Here is a 14,440-nt window from a genome sequence, read left to right on the forward strand (position 1 = left end):
CAAACACTAGCCTTCTGCTATACCCAAAGTTAGGCTTTTCAGGCAAAAATTAAATGTATCGAGGGAAAAGAAGACCCTGACAGACTTTTTTTTTTTAATAAAGGGTTTTAATTCCACCCCACAGAAATAGTTTTATACTTCTTTTCAAAGGTCTACCCATCAAGTTATAAGTATCTTTAGAATTAAAAGCAAAAGTTAGGGGGAAAACACCTCAAAACAATTCCGAAAGTATATTTTCACAAATGATGCCTGAAGACAAGAAGATATCAAACATAATGGGAACATCATGAAAAGCTAGTTCGATCTTTTCATGTAGTCTACTAGTCTTTTCAAGAGCTACCAAAGTTATTAAAAGAAATCATAACGTCATTTAACATTACTGGAAGCAACCTGATTTGGTAATCTTTTTAGAGTGCTATAAATTTTATAATTAAATTTTATGAAAAGTTCTTCCTCTGAGTCTTTTATCACAATTAGTTTTATAACACACTGGCCATATACATGCAAGTTTGGAGAGTTTAAAGAACATTAATCTCGGTGACTCAGTCCAAAGCGTGCATGCTGTATAAGCATGGTGACCTAAGTCTGGTCCTACATAAAAAGCTGGGCATGCTGGTACTTGTGTAATTCCAGAATCAGGCGGTTGGAGACAGGTGAATCCCTGGGGCTGCCCGGCTAGTCAGCCAGCTTAGCATAATCAGAGCCCCAGGTCACAGTGAGAGAGCCTACCTCAAGATATGAGGTAGACTGGCTTCTGAGAAACCATACCCGAAGCTATCTCCAGCCTTCACACCCATGTGCGTGCACATGCACACTCACAAACACTGCTCTTACCACATGCTAGCACTGGTGGTCCCACTGGCGAAGCTCAGACAAGATCACTTGATACTAGTAGAATGCTGGACAGCCTGGCAACCTTGGGAAGGCTCGTCTAATACTAAAACAAAACTAAAATCCCCTCAGTCTCTCTGTGGAATGCAGTTTGAAAAGACTAAGTCTCTTGTGTTCACTTTCCTCAAAGAAGCCAAAACAAGTCCATAAATTTAATCTTTGAATATTGGAAAAGAATATAAATAAATTAAAGATGTTCCTTTCTGACTGTTATGTCACACTACCAATTACTTAAAATCATAAAATTTAACATTTTCTGCCCCAGATTTGAGTAAGTTCCTTCTCTTCACAATGAATCATCACCAGCAGTTATGCCCACGTGACTCTAATAAATCAATCCAACAAATATCTGGATCCAAAACTGGAGGATCATGGAAATGTTGCATGAAGCAAGTTATCAGTTACTGCCAAAACTGCTTATGAAATATTATATTTTTGGTTGTGAGACTAGCCTTTAACAGCTAAGCCATCTCTCCAGCCCACTTACAAGATATTCAAGAGCTTCATATTGAAGACATAAGAGGTGTACTTAGTCCCATTTTATGCATAAAGCCTCAACAGAATTAAAAATATGTCCAAGGTGAAATTCAAGCTCCATGGATCTGACTTAACTATCTATATCCTATAAAGCTGGCTTGTCTTTATGGAAGATGCTTTAGGAAAATTAAATATCTTCATCAATAGAACACCGCTCACCATACCTGCCCCATTTGCCTGCACACACACGCCAAAAAACAAAACAAAACAACCCCAAAACAAAAACAAAACCCCAAAATAAAACCTACCAACCAACCAACCAAAACCCAATGCTTATACTCTGGAAGTGAACAAAGGAAACACTCAAGTATGATGCTCACTACAGACTTACTCCACACAAACAGAATGTTCAGCACAACCAGATCTTTTCCTTTCTGCCAGGAAAGCATAATTTAGTCCATGTTGTTTGTGTGTGGCATTCAGAGGTTAATGTTGGGATATCTTCCTCAACTGCTTTTCTCCCGTAGTTTCTGAGACTGAGACTGCCTCTCACTGAACCTCATGGCACTTTTGTCTAAACCGGCTGGCCAGTGAGCCTCTAGGATGCACATGCCTCTATTCTCTCAGTGCTAGGGTCTACAACTGCCATTTATGTGGGTACTAGGGATCTGAATTTAGGTCCTCATACTTGATCAGTGAGCACATTATTTCTAAGTCATATCCCTAAGCTTGAAATTCATCACTACACATTTGTCATATTGTAATTAGGTCTCAATGGATCTGTATCAGATCTTGAATCTGTACTATAATACACATCTTTGTTTTTATTATTCCAAAACTAGTAAGTAAATAAACTATTTCCCTAATATTAGGTACTACAGGAATGTCAAGACATCAGCATGAGTATGCATAGAAAGTATGATGTATACGTTATACAAAAATGTAACATTCTCTCTCTCTCTCTCTCTCTCTCTCTCTCTCTCTCTCTCTCTCTCTCACACACACACACACACACACACACACACACACACACACACACACACACACACACACACACGGCACTCAAGTACCATAGAGTTGGGCATCCCTGGCACCAATCCTTTGTAGACACAGCCAACAGGGTAGTCTTAATCCCAAAGGAACATGACACATGCTAGTATAGAAACAAGTAAATGACCACTTTTCAAATGAATTACTACTAATCAAATACTGAAATCTCAATCTATATAAGCAATACATTAGACCAGTAGTAAATCATACATCTGACAAGAAAATTATTAGTTCAAAGAATACCAACCACATATGCACATAAATCCAAACATGGGGTAAAACAATCAAAAGGAAGTATCTCAGGCTATATACACTTAGGAAACAATGAAAAGCATTAAACATGTCTTTTTCTCTCTTCAACAAATATCATTACTCTGTGCTATAACTTGTCAAATAAGAGGCAAAAGCTGCCCACCATGTCTTGAACAGGTAATAAAAGTTCTAGATATTAAGTTTCAGTGCTAGTAAATTGTTAGTGAAAGTTGCTTACAATCTTCTCTGAAACCAAAATGACCAATGAGGAGTCAAAACAGTATTTCAGAGAGGGAAAACATCAACCTGAAAGAATTAATAGACAGACTTTAATCCCAACACTTGGGAGGCAGAGGCAGGCAGATTTCTGTGAGTTTAAGGCCAGCCTGGTCTACATAGTGAGTTTTGGGACAGCCAGGCATACACAGAGAAACTTTTGACCAAACAAACAAACAAATAAATATAAAACGGATTAATAGACATAAAATGTATGAGACACCAGAAAAGGACTGGTATCTAAAAACAAGTCTCTTGACATCATGATTATGTTCTAGTGTGTGTACAAAGTGATAAACAATTGGCAATAACAAACTACTATAAATTCCTGACAAACATGTAAAGTTATGTTGTAATTGTTTTTTGAAAGTGTTTTTTTTTTTTTTTTTTTTTTGGTGTTAGGCAGTGATGGCATTCAACTTTAATCCCAGCACCTGCAGATGGATCTCTTAAGTTTGAGGCCAGCCTGGTCACCAGAGTGAGTTCCAGGAACACAGAGAAATCCTGTCTCCAAAAACCAAAATAAATAGGTAAATATTTCTTTTATGTATGAGACTTTTGTGTTCTTTTTATTACCTTGTTTTTATTGAGCTATCATCTCCCCCTGACTCACCTTCCCTCCTCCTCTCTCCCCTTACACCATCTCCCATGCTCCCCACTCCCAATTTACTCACATCTTGCTTTTTTTTTTTCCCCATTCCTAGGTGGATCCATGTCTGTCTCTCTCTCTTAGGGTCCTCTTTGTTGCCTAGGTTCTCTGGGGTTGTGGAAGGTATGCTGGGTATCCTTTGCTTTATGTCTAATATCCACTTATGAGTGAGTACATATTATACTTGTCTTTCTGGGTTTGGGGCATGAGTGTTTTGATTGCACGTATTTTATGTCCACTACAATTGAAATATCCTAAGTGAAAATGCATTTAGTGAACCTAAGCTAGTAAATATCACACAGCTTAGCATCACAGTAAAATATAGAGTGCTGGTGGATTATCCACACAATTCTGCTGCTTCTAATTGCAAAAGATTGTCCTATGGGGCACATCACCTAGCCCGGAAGAGGATGAAAATTCAAATTACAGTTTCTACTGAATATTCGTTGGTTTCATTCCATCACAAAGTTGACCAATTTTAAGTTGAACCATCCTACATTAGTGTTCTTCATTCATTATATACTTATGCCTCTAAACTTAAAAACACATTATAGTTGAAGATTAGTTTCTATCACCTGCCAAAGTGCCAGGCACTACATAAGTTCTGAGAATAGAAATAAAATACAGCCAATCCCCAGTGTTCAGATCAAGATTATAGGAGTAAAGGCAGGAATAAGAAACTCTAGTACCATGTGATATGTGCTATAGCCAGGGGATTATGGAATCATAGAGACAGAGATTTCAAAAAAGGTGAGATGACTTCACTGTTGGATCTTTACAAGGAGAATGTGAGAGACAGGCATTGGCCAATGTTCACAGAACATTCAAAGACCAGAATTAACAGCAAGTGGCAACTTAGTGGGGTGACACATTCCTGTAATTCCAGTACTCAGGCAGGATAGAGTAATAAGGTTAAAGAGGAATTAACTACATGGAGGGACATCATTCAAGACAAACAGAACTTTTTCTGCACTGGAAAGCTTTATCATTTTAAGAATGGGACTCATGGGTTTTAATAGAATAGTGACAATGAAGTAGACATCTGCAGTTATCCTTCAATATCCAGGATTAGTTCTAGAACCTCCTTATCCCACACAAAAATCTATGGATGTTCAAATCTCCTGTACATTATTTGCATATTACCTGGGCATATCCTCTAGCATAACTGTTTAGTTTCAGTGACAGAGTCATGCTCTTCTGCCCAGGCTGGTTTCAAACTTGTGGGCTTAAGTAATCCTACCAAACAGCTATGACTTTCTGTGTACTACTTCCTATGTAGTGGAGGATAATTCTGGACCTTTGATCCTCCTTCCTATACCTCTTGAGTGCCAGGATTACAAGCATGTATCACACCTGGTTTTATGAAATGCTGGGGATCACAGCTTTCTATAAGCTAAGCTAGCCAAGCACTCTACCAACTAAGCTACAATGTCCAGTCCTCTCCTGTGTATTTTCAATCATTGCTAGATTAGTGATTACCTAGTACAATGTAAGTGCTACCCATATCATTATTGGGTTATCTAGGGAATGGTAAGAAAAATAATCTGTACATGTTCAATAGTTGTGCCAAGTTTCTTCCCCCCAAATATTTTTGATCATCCATCCGTGGAAATCATGGATAAAGGAAACACGGAGAGTTAACTGTAATAAAAAAAAATAATAAAAGATAGTAACCATTCAGTTGAGAAATGACAGCAGTGGGAATAGAGTAGTCAGCTATTTAAGACATGATGCCAAACATTATGGTTTTATTTTCTGATTAGACATGGAGAACATAAAAGTGGTAAAAAGAGATAAGGTCCTATTTGGTACATTTTATGAGGCACATTAATTAAGAAGAGGTACGATTAGAAAAAAGAGGAGACTGTGAAATACTTGTAAGACAAGTGAAGTTTCAAGTTAGACCTCGTGAGAAGACTGAAATTGGTAGAATAATTAATTGTCACAACGGAACCATGAAGTGAAGGACATTAAAAGGAAAAAGCAGAAGAAACCTAATAGCCAGTGATATTTAAAAAACAATAAAATCAGGAAAATGTGTCTTATCAATAGAAAAAAATATTAAAAGGGGGTATAATACATTGATGTCACCAGTAACCCACAATGATTTCTTCAACAAACGACTAGAGCTAAGCCCAGTATTTAGGAAGCAGAATCAGACAGATCTGAGTCTGAAGCCTGCTAGGGTTACACAGAGAGACACTGCCTTAAAAGAAAAAAAAAAGAGTGGTGTGGCGGAGGAGACAGCTCAGTGAAGAGCATATACTGACTTCTCTTGCAATGGATGGACCATTGAGTTCTGTCCCAGCACCCATCCTGGGTGGCTTACAAATGCCTCTAACCTCAGCCTCAGGGAAATCGGATGCCTCTGGTCTCCAGGGGCACCTTCACTCAGGTGCACATAACCATACTTGCATACACACAAACACATAAGTAAAGTAAAAAAGACTGAATAAACTACAAACATCATTTAGGAAAAGAGAATAACTTCATTTCAAGGAAGATGATCACAGCAAACAATCATAACCCTTTCACTAACATGTTAAATACTATTCTGGTTCCAACTACTTCATGTGGTATAATATGTGTATGACTAAAAACCTTGAACATCACAATGGCTACTTTCTCTTATCATTGGATTTAAAGCATAACTGAGTAAAAAGTTATTATGAAATCAATACTGCTCTTAAACTAATGCATGTTCATCAGCACAACTTGGATACCATGCTTAATGTGTATTTGTTAGTCCTCTGAGGTAGCTCAAATCTAGAGTGAAGTGTCATGGATAAAGCAAGAAATCTTCCAGTTTTGAAAATCTGTAATTCAAGCTTGAAAAAACTACTGGAACAAGATGGAACACTGGTAAATTTTACAACTGCTTAAATGGAATATGGTTTCATACTTTAGTTCAAACTGAGAAACAATCAACCCTCAGTCATGTTTTCTCTTTAAAGATACCTTGAACTTCTGATTACTTAAAACCAACATGAATAGCTTTGCATTTTTCTTCCAAGTTTTTGCCTCCTTATAAAAATGATACTTGGAATATGGTCCACATCACACACAAAGACCTAACCCACTAGACAGAAACACTGTAACATCTCTAGTTCATTTTGCATTTGGGCAAACATAAGCCCCAAGACAAAACTAACCAGGCTTTCCATTAACTCCAATACTGAACCCTGAATAGATATTTGTTGGTTCCTTAATTCTCTTTAAAATGTTGATATGGCTCAGCTGGAGAAATAACATTGCATTAGAAACCTTTTAGTTTTCCTTCAAATACAGAGCAATTCCTCCAACCACAGGTAATACACAATTTAGATGAGCAGCCACTTAGACTCTGACACTCATAGTGACTCTAAGGAAAATCAGTTTTGAAAGACAAAAATAGTCTTCAATACTTATTATTACCTACAGCTAAGAGCATAATTACATTAGAAAATACGAAGGTTTTTAATATTGCCTTGCTGAACAATAATTTAGTAATTCCAAGATAGATTTCAGGAACACATCCCTAAATTCTACATGGTGTGCTAAGAAAATGTAATAATCATTTTAAAGCAGTTCAAGTTACACAGAGAAGTCAACAGAAGTCAGGTCAATCATCATTATTCTTGATAAAAACTATAAACCATTTATAAAATATGAAAATCATTAGTACTGCTGTAGACAATGCTGCAAAATTAAAAAGAGAATTTAAAGAAATCTAAATTCTGAAAGAGAATTTACTAATTCTTTCAAAACCAATAGTAAAAGCATGCCTGGAATAGAGGATGTGGCTAAAACTACAGTGTGATGCTAAAACAGTTTCATATGTAAAACTACTCTTATTTCATGTTAATTGTGTACGTGTGTGCTCACTTACGTGCACCCAAGTGCAGGTGCCCGTGTAGACTGGAGGAACTGAACCCCCTGGAGCTGGTATTACAGCATGAGCTGTTAGGCCCGGGTGCTGGGAATCAAACTCCTGTACGCTGCTAGAGTACTAGCACTATTCACTGTTAAGCCACTTCAGGCCAGCTCCCTTATTTTTAACTTAGTTTCATTTATGCTTACTACAGAACCAACAACTTTTATGTAACTTTCATTTACCTACTAATCCAGATTAAAATTACATAGAAATTTTATATATGAAATTTTCACATGTACAAAATTTCATATATACAGATGGATAACCAAGTCAAAAACGACAATGGATAACCAAGTCAAAGAATCTCCTTGACAACCACTTTCACTGGTACTCACAATCTAACCAGAAACAAGCACTTAGAAGTTGCTTTTGCTAAAAATACACTTAAAACTTCACTTTGGCCAAAAAGGTGACTGAAAATATGATAAAAGCCTAACATCTCTGCACTCATTTTGTCTGTCACATTCAGTTCAACTAAACACAGAGCATTGTCCTTAACCTTTTTCCTTGAGTCACCTTGGAGTCCAGTAAGAATAAAACTTCAGAGGGCAGAGCACCCTTCAGATGAAGGTAATTACCCTTGTCCGAACCAGATTAATCCCTTTAAGAACCCTTCACCCCAGCCCTCCCATCACCTCTCTAACTGAATCAGATTGGAGACACAGGTCAACCACATTACTTCTTAACCAGGGCTGGCTAATTATGTACACCACCTGCCTGGTTCTTCCTCTACTTAAACCTTAAGTTCATGTGTACAGCCCAAAGACAAACTCAGGGGTTACAGGAACCTTTTATTTGTCCCTCTTTCCAGTGTGGCCACACTAAATCAATCTCTGAAGCCGGCTTCTTGGGGTTGGGTAGTCCAGCATAGTTTGCTCCCGCTGCCAGCGCCCAGGCTTTCATCCTAAACATTTTTATTGCTGGATAAAATAGAAGGGACTTATTATTTTAATCCTCTTAGCCTACTAGGATGACAGTAAGATAAAGTGGACTCACCGATAACAATGCTCCACAGGCCAATTTACAATGACATCTCCTCAGTTCTTAAAAATCACAGTTCCCTCCAATATAGGAATTCCTAGTTAGAAACAAGCTATCTAATTTCCCCATAGGAGAGAACAAATGGCTTTCTTTTGGGCTAGTACAGTGACTCACACATGGTAAGTACTATTCCTATAGCCATAAATCAGAACCTGTGAGGCTACTCGGTAAAAAAATAAATGAATAAATAAATAAATAAAATGGGTCTTCAGTCCGGATGGAATGAAAACGACTGCCATTCATTTTTTTTTTCTCATGAACGTAAGTGTACATGGGTTGCACGAGTATAAAGAATTTACTTGTGTATGTACCTGGAATTATTTACCGGTAAGTCTCTCTCTGCTAATACCACCATAAAACTACAGACCCGGACAAATGTCCCTTAGCTCACTCAATCTCAGGCCATGCCAATTCTCCACACAGCTGTCAGATTTGTCAAAAAAGATTTAGTAGTCAGATCACCAGATCAGACAGAGCAATCCATCACGCCAATGCCCGTTCTGACATCAGAGACTATCAAACATATCAGCCTTGGACACACGTATACAAGCGTCCAAGTGAAACAGAAAATCTTAAGATGCTTCCAGACAAAGTGTGCGGGTGTAGGGGAGCCACCACTACTTTGTTCCTTAGAAGCTGGCTTATTTCCTATATATAAAGCTACCTAATGAGTTTTCCCAATTTTGTCCTGTAGTGGCTCACCTACCCCCTTGCAAAAGAGGAATGGCTCGTTAGTTATTAAACGGTTCTTAGGGAAGTGCCTGCCTTGGGAAATCACAGGAACAACGCACGTCGCAAGTCCGAATCGTTCGTGAAATTTGCCTTTCTTGGCTTAACAGGATTATTCTATCTGTTCGTCGTGTCCTCCGTACCTACACCACGAGGGATAAATGCTGTGTCACTGAGAAGAAAAGCAAAAGGTTGTCTGTTGGATCCCAGAGGAGATGGGTAAAGAGAAATCTCTACGCTAGCCTGCCAGGAGCTGCTACTCCCACTCCCTCCCTCCAAAGGCAACCAGAAACGACTCCAAAGTCCTCTGCGGCCACTCGGCAGTTTCCGACCGGTGGGAGGGCCCCTCGGCCGCACAACGGGTGAAGGGAAAGCTGCATCCGCTCGTCCCCCCTCTGTGGCCTGGGCGGCTTCTCACCATTTCCAGGGAGTCACCAGAACCGTCGGGGTGGCCGCTGCCCAGGGCCGGGCTGGCCCTGCCCTCCGGGGTCTTCCGTTCGCTGTTGCGCTTCAGGCCGCTGGCGTCGCCCCGGCCTCCCGCCTCCCGGCGCCTCCGCCTTCGGCTCCACAGGTACATGGCCCCGGCACCCAGCAACAGGGGCGCCCCGATGGCCAGAGCCACGTGCCATCGCGCCAGGGTCCCCGCGCCCGAGCCGGGGCCCGCAGTCCCGCCGCCACCGCCCACTCCATTTCCAGAACTGGGCGCAGCCGCCGCGCCGCCGCCATCGCGCCTCCATGGCTTAGAGGCGGCCATGACGACTGTCCGCCGCGCCGCCGTCGCGCGCGGCCGGTCGCGGCGCCACGGTCACCGGGCGGGAGGGAGCCCGGAGCGTGGAGGAAAGAAACGCGCGAGCGAGCACGCCAGGCAGCGGGAGCGGACGACAGAAAAGGGCCAGAGGTCACCGGAAGCCCAGGGCATGCCGGGCTAGCCCCGCGGCTGCGCCCGCCCCTATCGCGTGTGTAGGGGAGGAATCACTTCCGGGGTCGGAAGGCCGGGTGCGAGCCGGCCGTTCTGGGCAGCCTTTTTCCTTGTGCCCGGCGCCTGCTTGCGAGGGCTTGCGTGACAGCCGACCTCTCCTCCTCCCCTTCCCGCAGGGTGGAAGGACCGGCGGCGCTGTCGCCGGTGGAGCGAGGAGGCGGGCTGTGCACCGCGGGGTTTTTGGGGTGCGCCGGGATCAGCAGAGGGACAGCTCCCGGGGGCCTTGAGAGTGGGCGGGAGTGCCGAGCCCTGCAGGTAACTGGCCGGCGGTGGGGCCGGCCGCCCAGCTGATGGGTAGGTAGGTTTTGAGGTTGTGTCTGCGTTGGTGCCTGTTAAAGACTAAAACCCGTGAGAGGAAGAGCTGAGGACGCTGTGCTGAATGTGTAATCGAGCTTCATCTCTCTGCAGCGTCCAGAGTGGAGTTTGGACGAGTTTCTAGTTCCTGGGGTAATAGCGAAGACTAGGCGGAAACTGAGGAAGTTAGGTTGACTAATCAAAGTGACGGGAGGGTGCCTTTGTGCTCCAGGTGCAGTTGTTAGAAAGGCGATGTGTCTGTTCGGAGGCTCTCCGAGTAGAGGCTTTCTTCGAGGGCCCTGGAGCCAGTCATCTTTACGTCTGTATCTTGGGCGGAATTCCACCTGCCATCATCCCAGCCCATAGACTCTTCGCTGGAGCACTTGTGCCTGTCACGGAACTCTAGTTGGTCACTTATTTGAAACGGCTTTCTTTCTTAAACCTCCCTCCCTCGTTCCAAGAGTATGTTTTAACTCAACTCTTTAATCTGTAATAACTTTGTCACATCATTATTTTGTCCTTCATGAACGCTGGATCAGGTCTCAAAAGATGAAAATTACATTGCGAGGTGTTTGGAATTCACATTGTTTTCAAGAAGAAAAGACAAGCGTGAATAAATAAATGTTGCACCCTATGTGTGGCTCTTCATTTCAGCTTTGAACACCCTTGTGTCCAAAAAATTACAAATGGTCATTTGGCTTTTAAGTACCACGGGATGCTCAACATAACAGCACTGCACGAGGTGCAAAGGAGAAGGGCCAACAAGAACTAATTAAAATAGGATGGCCCCGTTTGAAACTTCAGGGCCATGCATTTCCTCTTGCTTCATGTTGGTTCTCACTAGTGAAATACTGCCACTAGCAACAAGTTAGAAATGGTAGTGTAATTGAATAGATCAAGTAGAGATTGCTGTGGGCACTCTTCTGATTCCAGAACTTCCAAAGAGGAATATCTTGCTTCCAAGTCATCTTGACTTTCTCAGAACAACAACAACAAAGGGATCCCCCCCCCCATAACTTCATATTTTTCTGTGATGCCTTGGAGGATTATAGGTTCCCAGTTTGAATAAATCATTGGAGTTAAAACATATTTGAAAGTTTTCCCCTTTATGGTGTGTGTGTGTGTGTGTGTGTGTGTGTGTGTGTGTGTGTGTGTGTGTGTGTGTGTGTGTGTGTGTGTGTGTGTGTGTGCGCACCCATGCCATGGATCATGGTAGGAACCTTTGGAAGTCACTTCCATCTTTTGGCCATGTGTGTGGGTCTTGGAGATCTTTTATAGCACCAGCAAACTGACTACACCATCAGATGACAGTTTATGTTTCTTTCCCTCTAATACCTTGTTACCATAGTTATTTGTTCTAATCAGATACTCAGCTCATTCTGATTCTTTGAAGTGCAGGAATCATGATATAGAAACCTCTGTACACCTGAACCTGTTACTAAATTAGATGTATGATGGGTACTTGCTAGTTTATATCCACCCAACACAATTCCTGAGACAGTTAATGCAGGATAAAATACTAAATGAACAAGTTCCTGGCTGCTCCAGCTTTTCTATGAGCCTTGCCAGTCCAACCCCAGTATCGATGACCACTATTAACACTGGTATCAGCTAGGTATAAACTCAATTGCTATGGCTGTACCCCAGACAGCCCTCTTCCCTCACAACCACCACTACCACCACCATTACTGCTAGTTCCAGACTTTATTGTGCTGTGGTCCCTGACCCTCACCTCACTACAGATGCTTCCAGTAGGACCTGATTGCATTGTGTTTCATAATCCTGCTTGGGATATGAAGGATCCCCATTTTCCTGAGCCTTCCTGATGATCATCGTCCCTTGATCCTGATGGTTTCTGCCTTATTAAACTTCCATCAAGTCTTCAGTTGAGTGGGTGGTACTGCTTTACTTGTCAGGGGAATGTCACGTCATGATTCAATCAACTTGTGGCTCATCTGCTGTCAGAAGCAGCCTCTGCATCTATCTGCAAGGAGCCATGTATAGTAACCCCACTCCCCCCTCTTTCACTGTGACTGATAACTCATGAATAATTTATGCACTCATTTGCCACCTTTATGCCCACTCACGGGTTTAGAAGATCTTTTCATTCCTATTGACTTAGTTCATTGCCACTTACAAGAATTCGTATCTTTTGGAAACGTAGGAATGCTGCCTTGTACTTCACTGTTATTTTTTGGAAAAAAAAAAACCACTTAATTACAATTTTGTTAGGTTTGCACGTGTGTGGACATTCAGGTGCCATGGCACACGTGTAGGTCAGAGAACAACTTGCTGGAGTTGGTTCTCTCTACCAGGTGGGGCCCAAACTTCAAACTCCAGCTGTCAGACTTGGTGGCAGGCATGTGTGTGGGAGGCCGATTTCAAGTTTGGAGGTTATTCCTCAGAAGTTATTCACCTTGTATTTTGATGTAGCATCTCTCATTAAACCTGGAGCTCTCCAATTCAGCTAGATTGGCTAGCTAGCAAGACACAGACATACTCTTGTTTCTGCTTTTCCAGCACTAGGATTACAGCATGCATGACTAGCTTTGTATCACTACAAAGGTGCCAATGACGCAAACTCAGATTCTCATGCTGTATACCAAGCACTCTAATGATTTGGCCATCTCTTCAGCCCACTTTATGGTTTTAATTTTCCTTTATTTAATAGCTCCTGTTGATAGCTACCTTTTCATGAACTGATTTTCTACTTATGTATTTTTCTGAGTCTGTCTTTCATGGTTTTGGCTTATTTTATAATTAAATTCTCTGGTTTTTTTTTCAATGTTGACTTTTGAAAATTTACAGATACTAGAGACTAGTTCTTTTCTGAATGCATGGTTTGTGGGTATTTTTGCTTGTCTTTATTTTGTGTATCCATATAAATAAATTTCTTTTCAAGTTTATATTTAAAAGTTTTAAAATTAGAATCCTGGGTTTTATCATAATTTTTTCAAACAAAATTTATATGTATATTTATTTATTCACCACCCATGTCTTGTCTCCGATGCCTGTGATCATCTTGTCGTCTTCCACAGCCTCTTTTCCTTTGTGTTACATGTCTTGTTGCCTTCCTCCTTTCTTCACCTCTGTGTTCTTCACTAGTTTCATAACCTATGCCCAAGCTGACCTCTGACCTTCCACTTGGCCATAGAAACGTTATAAGCTGTGAACCATGTATGGGAGACAATATTGTCTTTTTCAGTCGGTGTTACCTTGTTTATAATATACTTTCTAGATCTATCCATTCCCTGCAAATTTCATGATTTCATTTTTCTTTACAGGTGAATAAAATGATATTGTGTCTATGAACTACATTTTCATTAACCACTCATCTGTTACAGATATCCAGCTACTACCATTTCCTAACTATTTAAGCAATGCAGTGATAAACATTAATATGCAAATGTATCTAAAGAGTTCTTTGGATCTATGTCCAAAGACATGGTATAGCTGGTCATATGGTTTTATTTTATTTTTTTTACAAAAATATCCATACTGGTTTCCATAATGGCTACATTTATTTACACTTCTGCTCTCAGTGAATAAGAGTTCCTCTTTCCCCATATTCTCGCCAGCGCTGGATGTTGTGCCTTTTCTTTATAGCTATTCTGAGAGGGGTGAGGTAGAATTGCAGAGTAGTTTTTAATAGCATTTCTTTGATGGCTAATGATGTTGAACATGTTTGTGTTTGCTTGATTGATTGTTTTTCTTTGATAAAGGTTTAATTTTGTAAAATATTCTAGGTGTTAACCCCTTGTTTGAAGTATTGTTGGCATTTTTTTCTCGAATTCTATAGGCAGTCTGTTTGCTTTGTTGATTGTTTGCTGGGCAGAAAGTGTTTAATTTTGTGAAGTCCTGTTTGCTAATTCTTCGGACACTTGCTGTG

The 14,440-nt window shown here is 41.1% G+C and overlaps 1 protein-coding gene and 1 long non-coding RNA gene across 2 annotated transcripts in view; one reads left to right on the forward strand and one right to left on the reverse strand.

The window, feature by feature from the left end:
• Tomm70 (translocase of outer mitochondrial membrane 70) overlaps positions 1 to 10,069 on the reverse strand; it is a 35,651-nt gene extending 25,582 nt beyond the window's left edge. Inside the window, exon 1 of the mRNA XM_027412486.2 lies at positions 9,697 to 10,069. Within this exon, the coding sequence (XP_027268287.1) occupies positions 9,697 to 10,032 (336 nt within the window). The 5' untranslated portion in view covers positions 10,033 to 10,069. The remainder of the gene's footprint in view (positions 1 to 9,696) is intronic.
• A 164-nt stretch (positions 10,070 to 10,233) lies between these two features.
• LOC103164045 lies at positions 10,234 to 11,183 on the forward strand. The gene is made up of 2 exons (XR_003484814.2): positions 10,234 to 10,512; positions 10,784 to 11,183. It is a non-coding gene; the product is annotated as an uncharacterized LOC103164045 (long non-coding RNA).
• The last annotated feature ends 3,257 nt before the right edge of the window (positions 11,184 to 14,440 follow it).

The sequence above is a fragment of the Cricetulus griseus genome, chromosome 4 (genome assembly GCF_003668045.3).
Source record: "Cricetulus griseus strain 17A/GY chromosome 4, alternate assembly CriGri-PICRH-1.0, whole genome shotgun sequence".
NCBI classification, from domain to species: Eukaryota; Metazoa; Chordata; class Mammalia; order Rodentia; family Cricetidae; genus Cricetulus; species Cricetulus griseus.